This window comes from Mustela erminea, chromosome 7 (assembly GCF_009829155.1).
Source record: "Mustela erminea isolate mMusErm1 chromosome 7, mMusErm1.Pri, whole genome shotgun sequence".
NCBI lineage: Eukaryota > Metazoa > Chordata > Mammalia > Carnivora > Mustelidae > Mustela > Mustela erminea.
Window position 1 is genome coordinate 121,444,099 of NC_045620.1, and position 15,172 is coordinate 121,459,270.

The 15,172-nt window shown below is 41.2% G+C and overlaps 2 protein-coding genes across 3 annotated transcripts in view; one reads left to right on the forward strand and one right to left on the reverse strand.

Annotated features, from left to right (window-relative positions):
* Positions 1 to 9,252, reverse strand: part of HADHB (hydroxyacyl-CoA dehydrogenase trifunctional multienzyme complex subunit beta) — a 33,768-nt gene extending 24,516 nt beyond the window's left edge. The window contains exons 1-3 of the mRNA XM_032353104.1: positions 9,135 to 9,252; positions 1,620 to 1,694; positions 1,466 to 1,510 (exon numbers count right to left, since the gene is read on the reverse strand). Of these exons, the coding sequence (XP_032208995.1) occupies positions 1,466 to 1,510; positions 1,620 to 1,686 (112 nt within the window). The 5' untranslated portion in view covers positions 1,687 to 1,694; positions 9,135 to 9,252. The remainder of the gene's footprint in view (positions 1 to 1,465; positions 1,511 to 1,619; positions 1,695 to 9,134) is intronic.
* A 185-nt stretch (positions 9,253 to 9,437) lies between these two features.
* The window catches only part of HADHA (hydroxyacyl-CoA dehydrogenase trifunctional multienzyme complex subunit alpha), a 47,965-nt gene continuing 42,230 nt past the window's right edge, over positions 9,438 to 15,172 (forward strand). Inside the window, exon 1 of one of the 2 annotated variants that reach the window (XM_032353103.1) lies at positions 9,438 to 9,572. In XM_032353103.1, the coding sequence (XP_032208994.1) occupies positions 9,506 to 9,572 (67 nt within the window). In that variant the 5' untranslated portion in view covers positions 9,438 to 9,505. The remainder of the gene's footprint in view (positions 9,573 to 15,172) is intronic. The other variant, XM_032353102.1, reaches the window with a different exon arrangement.

Consider the following 15,172-nt stretch of genomic DNA (forward strand, 5'->3'; position numbering starts at 1 on the left):
AATGAGACAAAAAGGAATTATTCTTCATGAAGCTAAGACAAATCCATTTTCTAGCTAGAATTTAGAAGCCAGAAGAAATATAATTGTTACATGACAAAATGAAACTTCGCTAGGTGGGATTAAGTAATAGACTTCTGACAATACATATAAAATATAAAAATACCATCTTACATTCATATTGGGTTTAATTTTTAAAGTACTTTGAGATATCTTCATAACTTGAGGCCAACAAGCCTAAAATTATTATTATTTTTTTTTAGACAAAGAAATTAACGCACAGGGAAGTAAAGTGACCAATTCAAGACCACAAGGCCCAGAAAGAGACAGAACTGGAATAGAGTAGAGGTCTTCTAAATTCTGGTAAAGTGCTTTTCTATCCAACTATTATCCAAGTAGAAATACCATAATAAAACCAAAATCATAAGCCATAGGTCATTCGAGGACCCAGGCAAAGAGAATAATGGTATGAACCTGTCAGAATGTTTTTAGCTCTGACCAGTGAAGATACATACCTATAATGGGTATAGATGCCTTCAAGATGCAGATCTACACTTGGTTTACCAAAGGTCTATATGACCATGTAAAATCAATACATTTCCCTACTTACTCATTTCATATTGACTAAATAACATCCTTTTATTTTTTTTTTTTTTATTTTTTTTTTTTTTAAAGATTTTATTTATTTTATTTGACAGACAGAAATCACAAGTAGACAGAGAGGCAGGCAGAGAGAGAGAGAGGGAAGCAGGCTCCCTGCTGAGCAGAGAGCCCGATGCGGGCCTCGATCCCAGGACCCTGAGATCATGACCTGAGCCGAAGGCAGCGGCTTAACCCACTGAGCCACCCAGGCGCCCACATCCTTTTATTTTTTCTAAAGATTTTGTTTATTTATTTGAGAGAGAGAACAAGAAAGCGAGCATAAGCAGGGGGTACAGCAGATGGAGAGGGAGAAGCAGACTCCCCACTGAGCAGGGAGCCTGTTGTAAGGCTCGATCCTAGGACCCCAGGATTGTGACCTGAGCCGAAGGCAGACACTTAATTGACTGAGCCATGCAGGCGTTCCCAACAACATTCTTTTATTTACTAGTTCCCCAGTCACCCACATTTTGGGAAGAGGTATATGCTCATTAAAAGAGAAGTCTATCACTAACTGCAAATTTAAAAATTTGACTTTGCCTTAAGAATGTCTGTATGGTAACCATCTCCAGGACTGACAGCTGAATGAAGTGACCGGCAGGGTTCATGGCACTGCCACGACACCAGCAGCAGCCTCCTGTCGACTCTACACCATGCAACATCATTACTGGTTAGCCCTATACTGTGTTTTAATTTGAAGGCAACAGTGATGTTCTTGTTGCTCAGAGAAAAGGGAGAATTTGCAAGTTAGTCTTGGTTTTTATTCAGAATTCACAGCTCTAGAATCTAACATTTAAACCAGAAATGTTTATTTTACAAACTACTGTACCTGGAGCAGCTTGCAGCTGGGAGGAACAGCTCAGAGGTCTCACAACTAGAAGATAAAATAAATGGTTTACATAAAGCAGTACAATCAATACCTGTGTAAGATGCTTATAAATCTAAATCTCATCTTAAAAAAAGACAGAAGAAATTAAACTTACAAAATTGCAGGGCCCATTTTGATGTATTGGGAAGACTTTTAAATGTGTAAGTCAACATGGAAGTCATTCTGAAATCTGAAAAAAGAACAAAAATATATCCTGGATTATTTGAGCAATTTGTGGCTTCTAGTCTATGATCTCTGATAATCTTATCCGTGGTAACTATAAAGAACCGTAAAATTTAATGTATTACCAAGTAACTATCCTTCCTCTAATAATATTCTTATAGCTACACTGACATGGCTTTCATAGCATGCAAACAACAATTTTAAGCATTATTATTATTACACTCTTTGTAAGAGATGAGAAAACTGAAGCGTGCAGGGATTGACTGACTCTCCCAAAGATCCACAGCTAGCAAGAGGCAGAGCTGGGATCTGAAGCCGGGCAGTCTAGCTCCAGAGTTTATGTCCTTCTTTAGGGCCAAAGCAGTAGAGAGGTTAATGGACATGACCATGAAGCCACCAATGTTAATCTGCTGACTCTGAAGGCTGTATTGTGATTAGTGCCTTGTGCATGTTCATATGTGGGTGAATGTACACTAAAGTGTTCAGGGCTGATGTAGTGTCCTGTTAGCAACTTACATCCAAATGCCAAAGGGAAAAAAACTTTGTGTATTGTACTTTCTACCTCTTTTTTTTTTTTTTAAGATTTTATTTATTTATTCGAGAGAGAGAGTGAGCTAGAAGGAGAGGGAATCTGAAGAAGACTCCCACACTGAGCATAGAGTACAATGGGGGACTTGATCTCACAATCCCAAGATCATGACCTGAGCTGAAACCAAGAGTTGGCTGCTTAACCAACTGAGCCACCCAGGATCCCCTCACTTGCTACTTTTTAATAAGCTTGCTATTGTTTCAAAATAATTAAAAAAAAACATTAAAACCCTACATATTAAAAAATATTTAAAATATATTAGAAGCGCCCCTAAATTCTTAAAAAATGAATTCCTACAAATCAGTACCAAAAAAATGGGCAAAGGACATGAACGCACTGTTCACAGAAATGGAAATAACGAATGGCTCTTGGATACATGAAAAGAAGTTCAATCTTACTCCTAAAAGAAATGCAAACTGAAACCACACAGAGAGATACAATATTTGACCTGTGACACTGGCAAACTGGAAGGTTTGACATACTCTGTGCTAAGAGTAGGCACAAACACGCTGCTGGGAGGCCATGCTGGGGCAATCCCTAGGGAGGCAGGGACTGTGGCAGTTGACTGTCAAAACTATAACTGCAGGGACGTCTGGGTGGCTCAGTGGGTTAAGCCTCTGCCTTCGGCTCAGGTCGTGATCTCAGGGTCCTGGGATGGAGCCCCACATTGGGCTCTCTGTTCAGCAGGGAGTCTGCTTCTCCCTCTGCCTTCCTCTCTGCCTACTTATGATCTCTCTCTCTCTCTCTGTGTACAATAAATAAATAAAATCTTACAAACAAACTGTAACTGCATCCAACTTTTTTTTTTTTTTAAAGATTTATTTAATTTATTTGACAGAGATCACAAGTAGGCAGAGAGGCAGGCAGAGAGAGAGGGAGGAAGCGGGCTTCCTGCTGAGCAGAGAGCCCGATGCGGGGCTCGATCCCAGGACCTGAGATCATGACCTGAGCCGAAGGCAGAGGCTTAACCCACTGAGCCACCCAGGCGCCCCCTGCATCCAACTTTTGATCCAGCAATTCCACTTCTACTTCCAGGACATTACTAATGCACACGCAACATGAAGCATGTCACCACTGTTCGTAATAGCAAAATATCAGAAGAACTAAAAGTACAGAACTGGTTAAGAAACCACACTACAACCACCCAAAGAAATATTATGCAGCTATGAAAGATAAGGAAACGGTTATGTATCGATAGGGAACCACTGTTAACCTGCATAAGGTGTAAAATAGTGTACAGCTACTACTGTTCATGTCAAAAAGAGGAAAAATAATATATGTATTTCCTTGTATCTTTATAAAATATCCCTGAAAGTAGAAACAAGACGTTAAAAAGGAAGGAAACTGAGTAACTACAGGACAGGATGTAAGGCAGACTTGTCATTGTCCATGTTTTATAATTTCTCAAAAATTTTTTTTAATTTATTTATTTGTCATAGAGAGAGAAGCGAGAGCAAGCACAGGCAGAGAGAGTGGCAGGCAGAGGCAGAGGGAGAAGCAGGCTCCCCGCCAAGCAAGGAGCCCAATGTGGGACTCGATCCCAGGACACTGGGATCATGACCTGAGCTGAAGGCAGCGCTTAACCAACTGAGCCACCCAGGCGTCCCTATAATTTCTCAATTTTGAAATACGTTTTAACCTAAAAAAAAAAAGGGGGGTAAGAATAAGCTGATGATATATGCCTATGAAGATGGTGGCAGCCAGCCTCCACGATGGCTCCCAATAATCTCCAGCTTTTGGTATCCAAATCTTTCTGCAGTTGCCCCCAACAGTGTACCACAGTTGGTCTATGTAAACACAAGAATACATCAGAAGTGATGATATGTCACTTCTGAGATTAAGCTATAAGGAATACTGCAGCTTTGCTCTTGTTCTTTCTCTCCAATCACTCACTCATTCTGGGGGAAGCCAGCTTGCACAACTCAAACAGTCCTATGAAGTGACTCACATGATGAGAACTGCCACCTCCTGCCAACAGTCACCTGAACTTGGAAGTGGATCCTCAAGCACAGGCAAACTCTCAGATGATGAGTGCCCTGCCCAACATTCTGACTGCAACCTCATGAGAAATCAAGTCAGAACAACCCAGCTAAGTCACCCCCAGAAGCTGTCCGAAACAGTAAATTTTTATTGTTTTGATCTGCTAAATTTGGGGGTACTTTGTTACACAAATACAATAGATAATATAAAAGCCTTAAAAAGATAGATAATATAGGGGGGGCCTGGGTGGCTCAGTTGGTTGAGTGTCTGCCTTGGCTCAGGTCATGATCTCAGGGCCATGGGATCAAGTCCCACACTGGCTCTCTGCTCAGCAGGGAGTCTGCTTCTCCCTCTCCCCCAAATAAATGAGTGGAATCTTTAAAAATAATAATAATAATAATAATAATATAAAAGGCTCATTTAACTTCTCTTGCATCTTTATAGACTAAAAGAGGATGCCCTAGGACTTAAGAAAAAAAATCACATTTTTCCAAATATGTGGTTTGAGAAGAGATGAAGGAATCCAAACTCTAGGCTTATCACCCTAGGGATATTCAAAAGACTCTAGCCAGGGAGACACAAACAAGCCCATGAGATGAGAACCCCAGTTCCAGAAGTTACATATGACACCACACCAGTCTTGGATACAAATTCCCTTAAGTAAGGGCGCCTGAGTGGCACAGTCTGTTAAGCGTCCGACTCTTCATTTCGGCTCCAGTCATGATGGTAGGGCCCTGAGACAGAACCCAACAGGCCAAGCTCAGGGGGAGTCTATTTGGGACTCTCTGTCTGTCCCTTCCGCTGTCCCTCTCTCTCTCTAAAATAAATACATAAATAAATGTTTAAAAAGAATTGTCTCCCTCTCAAAAAAAAAAAAAAGGTAACATTTCAAATGCAAAAAGATGAATTATTCACTAAATTTTGGGGGGAAATGCCTAATTATCTGGAAAAAAACTTTAGGTTCGTAACTCATACATGTAGAAATCAATTCCAGATGTGATTACTCTAATTATATATATACATATTTTAACTATAAAAGCACTAGTAAAAGGTATCAGAATATTTTCATATTCTTATACCGGGAAAGACTTCCAACATATGGCACAAAACTCAGAGGTCATAAAGGGAAAAGAGTAAATAATGGTTTTAATTAGATAAACATGTAAAATATCTACACAGCAAAAAGATACTAAAATAAAATTAAAAAGCAAACAACAGATTCAGAGAAAATATTTGTAATATGTAAAACAGACAAAGGGTTAATATCCATAACCCATAAAGAACTATTACAAATTATAGCAAAAAGAAAAATAATCTATAATGGAATCTGTGGTTTTCACCCAAATATCCATTTGACTCCATTATGCAATTGCCATACGTAGTTTACATGGGATAGAATCCAGCCCAACTCCAGGATTTAAATCAATCAGAATAATTTCATTCTCTTTGCCAAGATCATTGGTTCAGGTAACCAAGGCCTAAAACAATGGTGTGTGATATTGACTTGATTTAGGAATAATAATCTGGTCAGTCTGACATTCCAGTCAGTATTCCACCTAGAATTCTGGAATATAAATCTTTCCTTCTGAGCCTTAACACAGCTACCACAGTTTGCAAACAGGAAAAAAAAACTAGTCTGAGCATAGAGCCAATCAATCCCAAAAGAGGACAAAGCTGAGAATTTCCGAAAAGGAAACTAGAGCCCTAATTGAATAATATCCAAAACCCACTCTCCTTTTGTGCTTTCTCCTTGTTAGAAAATAAATCCCCTTGAATTTGAGTTGAATTTTATTATTTGCAAATGAAAGGTTCCTTACTGATACATGCGTAAAAGAAAAAAGAGCAAATGAGCAATGCACAGAAATAAAAATGTCAAAGTATCAAAATTTTAAGTGTTCAACCTCACTAACAATAAAAACATTTTTAAAACTAAAACAAGGTATCACTGTGGGGTTGTAAACCTGGCAAAAAGTAACAATACTGTTAACACATAATTCTAGTAAGAATAGATTTAGGCACTTCCATACACAGTTGATAAAAGTGTAAATTGTTAAGGTTTTGGAAAGGAATTTTTAGTTATGTAACAAAATTTAAGTTGTGAATTTCTGAGCCCAATAATTTCTAAAATTGGTCTTTAACCTATAGAAATACTCAAGATGTGTGTGTAGCATACACATATCTTTGGTCTATAGAAATATTTAATATATATGTTCACTGTAGCACACTAGACACTAGAACTAATCTAACTGCACATCAGTAGGAAATGGTTAAATAAATTATAGTACAAACATACCATGGAACACTGCGCAGAAGTTTGAAAAGAAAAATAAAAGACATGATATACATATATGTTCTAACACGGGAAAATGGCCACAATATATACTAAATGAAAAAGCAAACTGCAGAACAATATGCACAGTAAGACACCACTTTTATAACAGAAAGGAAAAGTCCATAAAGCTAAGAGTCTATATACAGAAGGAATAAAGAGGAGCTTTCATTTTTTTTTTCATTTTTTTAAAAGAAGCTTTCATTTTATATTCCTCTCTTCTCAAAAAAAAACTGTTACAATGAGCTTTTTTTTTTTTTTTAAAGATTTAATTTATTTATTTGACAGACAGAGATCACAAGTAGGCAGAGAGACAGGCAAAGAGAGGAGGAAGCAGGCTCCCTGCTAAGCAGAGAGCCCGATGCGGGGCTCGATCCCAGGACCCTGGGATCATGACCTGAGCTGAAGGCAGAGGCTTTAATCCACTGAGCCACCTAGGTGCCCCCCCTTTTTTAAGATTTTAGAGCATTTTATTTTTTATGTACAGTGTAATTCTAGTTTCACTTAAAAATCTATGTATATTAATATTTATACAAATGCACACAAAATGTCCAGAAAAATACACAGCAAAATGTTTTGGGTTTTGTTGTTTTTTTAAGCAACATGCTAACAGTAGTTATCTCTGGGTGGTGGAATTATAGGTGTATTTATTTTCTCTGTAGTTTCTGAAAAATAATTATTACTAACTCAATAATTAACTAAAAATACGTTTCAAAAGGAAGAGAGACTAAGCAAACTACCTTGTGGGAGTGTTGACTTTTATTGTCATTTGCTCTAAGCTTTAGGAAATAGACCTTTTTGACTCAAGGATTTGGGAAGCATGGAAACTCCAGCGGAGTAGGCTGGCATAATCTGTGGAACTATGGAAAGATGCATGAAGTTGCAGACACCTGGGAGTAAGGGAAAGGAAGAAGGTGCTCGGCAAGTAATGAAAGCAAAATGGGGGCGAGGGTTGCCTGGGTGGCTCAGTTAAGCCTATGCCTTTGGCTCAGATCATGATTCCAGGATTCTAGAATTGAGCTCCCCATGGGGCTCCTTCCTGCTCACCAGAAAGACTGCTTCTCCCTCTCCCTCTTCCCCGACCCATGCTCTCTCTCATAAATAAACAAAAATCTTGACCAAAAAAAAAAAGCAAAATGGAGTGGCTTAACAGCCCACTGTTAACACTATCATTAAGACACAATGGAAGGACACATAGTCTAAAACCAGACTGTCCAAATCCAAATCCTGGCTCCACCGTAGTTTTAGGATCTTAAGCAAGTAACTTAATCTTTCTATTTTAGAGGAAGATGTAGATAACTCATCTGTAAGATATAGATAATCTCAGCACCTACATCAAAGGGTTGCTGTGAGGAATAACTAAATTAATACACACAAAACACTTAGGGCAGTGCCTGATACATAGCTAGGGTCATACATGTTTGCTATTAATATACTACCCAGCAGTGGTATAAATCTACTTAGCTCCCCTCTCCTAAGTCACAATAACATTTCTGCCCTGATGGAGCTTATGATCTCGTTGAGAGTACAGGAACAAAACAGTGAGCCAAGACAGGATGGCTTTTAGCTAACAAGAGTTTTTACACTTTTGAAGAGTTGTAGAAAACACAACAAAAAATATACGATATCAATATGGGCTTGCAAAACCTAAACTATTTACTATCTGGCCCTTAACAAAAAAGTTCACTACCCCTTATCTAAATAGTAAGCACTGAACATAATTATATGCACGAGGGCATTTTGAGGGCAGAAGGCAAGCTTGTAACTGTAAAAATCTTATGAGTTGGGAGGGCCTCCAGAGATCAAGAATCCCTTTTGCAAGTTAACGTTATTTCGTTTGGAATCAATCGCATTATTCAAGGACTCTTACCCATTTTTCCAACATAAAACCAGCTATTATGCAACGGAGAACTCGTGACTAAAATTTAATAGACGTGGGCTCTATCTCTATTTCCACCACCTGTAGCCATAGATATGCCCACCCCAGCTGATTTATGGGCTTCATCTACAAGGTGAAAGGAATGAATGACAAGGTGATGATGGGCAGATCCCTTCTAAGTTAGAAAATCCTCTGGAACATTTAATTCTCCGCCAAGGATGGAGAAACAGCTCAACTCCTGCCACACTCCAGGCCCGACATGGTCATGTGACCGAGTCCCAGTCCAGCAGCTCCGACGGGGTAATCCCAACTCCGCGTTCTAAATGTCTACAGCGGCTCACCTGGCTACAAGCAAAACGGGGGAAACACACACACTGCAATTCAGCCCAGCGCTTTAGGCCGACACACACACGAGCAAACAGGTCGTTAACCCGAGGTGACAAGTTAAAAGACATGGTGACACCGCCGCTCAGAACTACACGCATAAAGCTAGTCCCAGGGTACAGCCCTGATGGCAGTGGTCCCGCAGACCCAGTCCGCTGGGGCCTCCCTCCGCTCCCCGAGGAGAAGGGAGGAGGCCGCGAGCACTGGCGCAGGAGGTAGGAAAGGAGCTGCGGCTGTCGCTGCAGGGAAAGGCCAGGCGGGGAGCCAAGCGCACGGTCCATCTCACCTTAGCTCCGTCCTCTCGAGCTCTAGCTGCGGACACGGAGAAGGTTTGGCCTCAAGTGCCGGGACTAGTCGTGACCCAGGGTCGGGTCCTTCCCCAAAGGACCCCCCCTTCACTCCCGCCCCCGAACCCCGCAGGCTGCCCATCGGCCGCCTGTCTGGAAATCCGGGCACCGGGCCTCCTCTATGGGCCCCCTGGCGTCCGTCGTTAGCCGGAAGCGAACGGCAGGGTGAGGAGCCAAAGGAAACTCTGCCCGAGAGGGTTTTAGTCAGGCAGTACGTCGGGCGCCTATCTGGGGCCAGGCTGAGCAGAAAAGTCCTCCGCCCCGCAGCCCCACTCTGAGCCCTTTCCACTTTCGTCCTCTTCAGCTCAAGATGGTGGCCTCACGGGCGATAGGCAGTCTGAGCCGCGCCACTGCCTCCAGGATGCGCCGCTGCCCAGGTGAGGCCTTGGCTGGGAGCGCCTCGCAGCCCCGGGCAGAACTCTTGGGAAGCCTGAGGTAGCCTCGTAGCCGCGTCTCCCTTTCGCTGTCGCCTCCCCGCCCGGCCGGGGAACGCAGCCCTGCGTGGGGGGAAGGATGCCGCTCTTGGACCCAGTCTCCTGTGCGTGCCCTTGCGCAGACTGACCCTTCCTCTCTCCCTGCTCCCGAGTCCTGCCGCGATTTCAGGCTCCGTAACCTCACGTTTCTGGGTGCTGCCCACCCGGTCTAGCCCCTTCCGCGAGTGTCCCCGGCGCACTTCTGGCGTCACGCCCCTCTTATTTTCTTCTGTGATGGCTTCGGACCTGACCCTACTAGATGGGGAGTTCCAGGAGGACGGGGACGGTCCACTCTGTCACCTCTTTGTGGCTCCACATCACCTTACTCGTGACAAGAGCTGTCCTAAAAGCTTCTTAGGTGTCATGGACCAGCCTTGCGAATTACTGCCACTCCCAGCTCCTTCCCTCAAAACCGTTCTGTACCTATTACCACGTTTAAATACGGAGCTCGAATGTTGCAGTTCCAGTAATCCCAGTGTGAAGGTATAGTATGTTAAATTTCAAGGGGAGGTTCTGCAACTTGCCAGAAGAAATATTTTTTTAAATACACGAATACGCTTGTCCTGTCTGTGGACACCCTGAGGGCAAGGTGATGGGGTGGGGGTGGGGCAAATATCTGTACCCCAAGTTAAATCATTTTTAAAAACTAATCTAATTTTGTTTCTGACGGTAGCGGGTTAGGTTTGCATTAGCTGTATTTTTCTCTTCAGACGGGCAGTGAAAGGGTTAAAGTGGGTGTTTAGGGAAGATCAAGCGTTTTCCTTCCATCTCAAATCTGTCAGGTGAAATGTAACCTTCTATTGCGTGTTACACTTAATACTGGCTGCTAATCAAGAATTTTCATTTGTAATATGTCTTTCTCCTGAACACGGTAGCTGGTAGCTGGAGGCTTCTGTAAGGGATTAATTTTGGATTCAGACTTTTTCTGAATCTCCACCAATGTTTGTAGTTTCCACAGGACTGCTGTGTGTGTGTGTGTGTGTGTGTGTGTGTGTGTGTGTGTATACCAACCATATTACAAAAAATTGATATGTAAAGACTGGGGAAAGTTAAGAAAAAAGTCACGCATTATTAGTCACATATAGTAACTATTAGCATTTGGTCATTTTACCTTACAGTTTTTTTGTTTTTGTTGTTTTCCACATTTATGGTTTAAGGCTTTATGAAAATCACATGTATATATTTGAACTTGCCTATGCATTGGTTTTAAGATACCGCTTATGGATTAGCGGCTGCTCTAACACTGAGCTGGTAGTCAGGTCATGTGGTTTCCAGTCACTAGTGTAACTTTGGACAAATATCTTGGTCTAATGGATCTTTATTTTCCTCATCTGTAAAATGATTGAGACTTTGGATTTTCTTAGACAGGAGAAATAGGATGAAAGAGCAATTCAAAGCATTAAATTTGGAGTCTGACTTTGGTGCTTGAATCTGGCGTGGCCTTTTACTCTCTAGTGACCTTGGACAGTTAATTTCTTCTGTTTTCTCATTTGTGAAGTGGGGAACCTTTGTGAACTTCAAAGGAGTTATTCTAAATTTAAAGCAATTTTTCATGGACTAAATGTTCAGTACGTGCTGCTATTAACTCTTTTCTGGCCTGAAGAACTGATTCTGTATATCTGAGAATTTTTAAAAATAATTTTTACATTTTATATATGTAATAACAAGTTTAGCTTTTCTATATTTGCATAGAAATATATATACACACATAAATGTATATTTCACCAATAAGAAAATATGGCTTATAGTTTTTGTCCATTTGAATAACAATGAATTTTGTGAAGACATATCTGGAAAGTGAGTTCAGAATTACCTGCACACCTGGATTGCTATTTAATTCAACATATTGGTCTTTTACCCTGAAAACCTGTGCCAAGGCCAGTGTTTAATGAGATTATGACATTTACTGGTGGATGGATAAATTCATTTGAAACTTATTTGTTTCTTTCATAGTTCAAACCCATTCCTCCCCCACTAATGCTATGATTCTGAATATGACTGTCAAATGACAGTCACAACTTGACCAAGATATCTTAATTCCCATTCCTAAATCTAAATTTCTAATTATGTAAGTGGTAAAATAATTTCATTGAATTAGAGGCAAATAGTAAATAATGTATGTTTAAATTTGACTCACTTGTTTAATCCTATCTCTGACCCCCGGAGTTGAATACTGAGAAAAGTTGTTGATTGTTACTACCAAAGTAACATTTTCATATTTGAAATTTGTGTCAGCCTAATGCAACTCTCTCCTCTGCTATAGTTTTAGGTCTTGTAGTATCTTCTTGAGTTAAATTATCAGATGATTAAGAAGTAGGACAAAGGTTTCTCTCTTTTCCTGGCACATTTGATCTAGGCTAAAGTTCACCTAGCTGCTGTGAAGTTAACTTTCCAGATTGCATAATGGTAAGGGCTAGATTTCAAAAGCAAAGCTACCTTGTAGCTACCAACTTGATTTAGCTGGCTGTGGTTTGAATTCAAGATAAGTTTGTACACTTACTGATTTTCTCTTTTTTGTTTGTTTGTTTGTTTGTTTGTATTGATTTAGAGGAAGTTTTGTGTATTGAATATGGGTGTCTGTGTTTGTGCAGCAGAGGTAGTTTAGTGGTAAGGGTTTAAAATGATTTGAACCATAACCTAATGAGCACCAACCTGCTATCTCAAATAGTTGGTCTTTAAAAGTGCAACCTGTGGGGTGCCTGGGTGGCTCAGTGGGTTAAAGCCTCTGCCTTCAGCTCAGGTCATGATCCCAGGGTCCTGGGAGCGAGCCTCACATCCGGCTCTCTGCTCAGCGGGGAGCCTGCTTCCCTCTCTTTTTGCTTGCCTCTCTGCCTACTTGTGATCTCTGTCCAAAAAAAAAAAAAAGTGCAACCTATGCTAGGTCCTCGCACCTGCTCTGTTTCTTTTTGTTTTGTTTTGTTTTCTTTTTTGTTTTTTGCTTAGCATTTATCTCCTAACATACTTCTTTACATATTTTTTGGCTGTCTTCCCACCCCATCTCTCCCACCGTGCATTCCCAGTCTGTCCATCCCTACTTTCATCCACTTTACCCTGTTCTAGCTAGAATTGCTTATTCCCTGCTTCGCCTCCCACTGGAATTTCCATTTCACTGGCAAACTCCTTTTTATGCCAGGCCTGTTTTCAACTCTTCATGTATCTCTACTGGGTAGGAACTGATTCTTCTATGGGGTGTGTGTGTGTGTGTGTGTGTGTGTGATCCCCTGCTGCTATAGAATGTAAGCTACACAGAGTCAGGGATTTGTTGTTGAATGAGGGAGTTCGAGATCATATTGGAAGAGTTATGCTTTAGTTGGAGGAAACACCTGCTATGGATGCAGTGATTAGAGAACAAAATAGTAAATAATAAAAATCAAAAGGGATTTTGAAGGGAGGGGAAAGATTGCTGTAGATCAAATCTCATGATAAGGCCTTGTAAAAGAGGGTAGAGCCGTGATTCAAAGATAAAAAGGAGTGATAAATACAGATGATTCAAATTTTAAATGATAGTAAAGCAGAGAAAGGAAGTGTTTCCTTAGAGAGGCAGAGGCATGACGATTGAGGATATGGCTGACTTCTATCTTCATTTACTTATGGGTAGCACTGTGACTTACAGATACTTTTATAATCATTACATCACTTTTATTTCTGTCTTTATAAGAACACTGAAGTGCACTGAGACTTGTTCATGGTTATACAGCTAATAAATGATAAACGTGATGGTTGAAAAACGTGATGGTTGAACCTAAGTCTTGACTCTCGGGTCCTTTCTCTTTGCACTCAGATGGCTGATTTGGATTAGCTTAAAGAAAAAAATGCAGACAGAAACAGAGATCACCTCACTCTGGTACTTGCATCATCTACACAGCTTTCTTTTAATATGTTGCTTGCCTTTCAATCTAGTGTAAAGCTGCTATTTTCTGGCCGTCTTTTCCCCTCTCTTAAGAACCTGCAGGTTAGGGGCACCTGGTTGGCTCAGTCGAAGAGCATGAGACTCTTGATCTCAGGGTTGTAAGTTCTAGCCCCACATTGGGTATAGAGATTACTTAAATAAATAGGACTTTAAAAAAAAATAATAGGGGTTCCTGGGTGGCTTAGTTGGTTAAGCATCCAGCTTGATTTTGGCTCAGGTCATGATCTCAGGGTTATGAGATCCAGCCTTATGCTCAGTAAGGAATTTGCTTGAGATTATTTCTCTCCCTCTGCCCGCCTCCCCCCCCCCCCCGGCCCCTGTGCATGCTTTCTCTTTCTCTCAAGTAAAACTGCAGGGTAGAGGGAAAGAAGGAGGAAGCAATAGCATCAGGCTATTGCTGATGGTCCCTCTCCGAATCCACTGAATCAGTGGGTTCTCCAAGTCAGTGGCTCTCACTTGCCCACTTGTTTGCTGTCTGCTTCAGTTTCCTTTTTTAAAAATATGGACGCTTCCATCCGGGAAGATCCACACATGCAGTCCCCCTTGGATTCAGCTGCCTCTGCCCTTTGTGACTCCTATATCTGTATAAGCCCCAGCTGACCCATTTGGGCCATCTCTATGCCCCTATTCAGCAGGAAGAAGTTACAGAAGATGAGACCTTCCACCTTCAGCAACCTTAAAGATTTAAGGGTTAAAACTGTTCAGAGGGGGATGATGTGGGAAACAAAGACAGAAGAGAAACTATTAAATTTCCATACTACCTGTAGCCCATTGACAAGTCCTTGAAACAGGCAGAGTGACATTCCTCTAGAGATTCAACTGCCTCAATGTTATTAGGCCCAATGTTATCAGCCCCAATTAATTTGCTTAGAGCAAAAGACAATTCTAAATCCTTCCCCCACCTCCCCCTCCCAGGATCCTATAAATCTCCTTTATCATATAAAAATTCCTTTGGAAACTTCCTTTAGCTCTACTCCCCAAGAGACATGTTAGCAATCCTCCCCCAAGCATATGACCCACCAATATGCATCTGAAGAGTCTCATGACTGAGTTTCTACTAAACAGTAATAAATGACCTTTCCTTTCAATAGCTAGCCCCCTCAGGATCCTTGTTTCCCAAATACCTGGGAGGCTTGCACTATCCCTAACCCCTCTCAACTTGAAAATATATAACGGGCCACCACGCCTCAGGACCTCAGTGCAGCTCTTTCTGCCCATGGTACTGTCCTCATGCTTTAAACAAAACCACCTTTTTGCACCCAAAACAAAAAAAAGGGACTCTGAGGCCCAGCATCCTTAAATTCTGATTCTTTGGTTCTAGGTTATATGTCACCCAGACATTTGTGAGTGTATTTGAGCCCACTGATTTTAATGCCTAACCTAGTTCTGAAATCACTTTTCAATACTGCTATGGAAATCGCAGTCCAGCTGGATATGTTGGGAAGTCTTTTGGGTCCTGCTTTGGCCATGTGTAATAGTTCCCCAATCCAGTAGGGTCCATGCCTCCTGGTCAGACATAGACCATGATCAACTTAAAAATGGGTATAGTTCTAAAGTTTGTTTCTAAGTCATGTAGAGAGTGTTTTTGATAGAG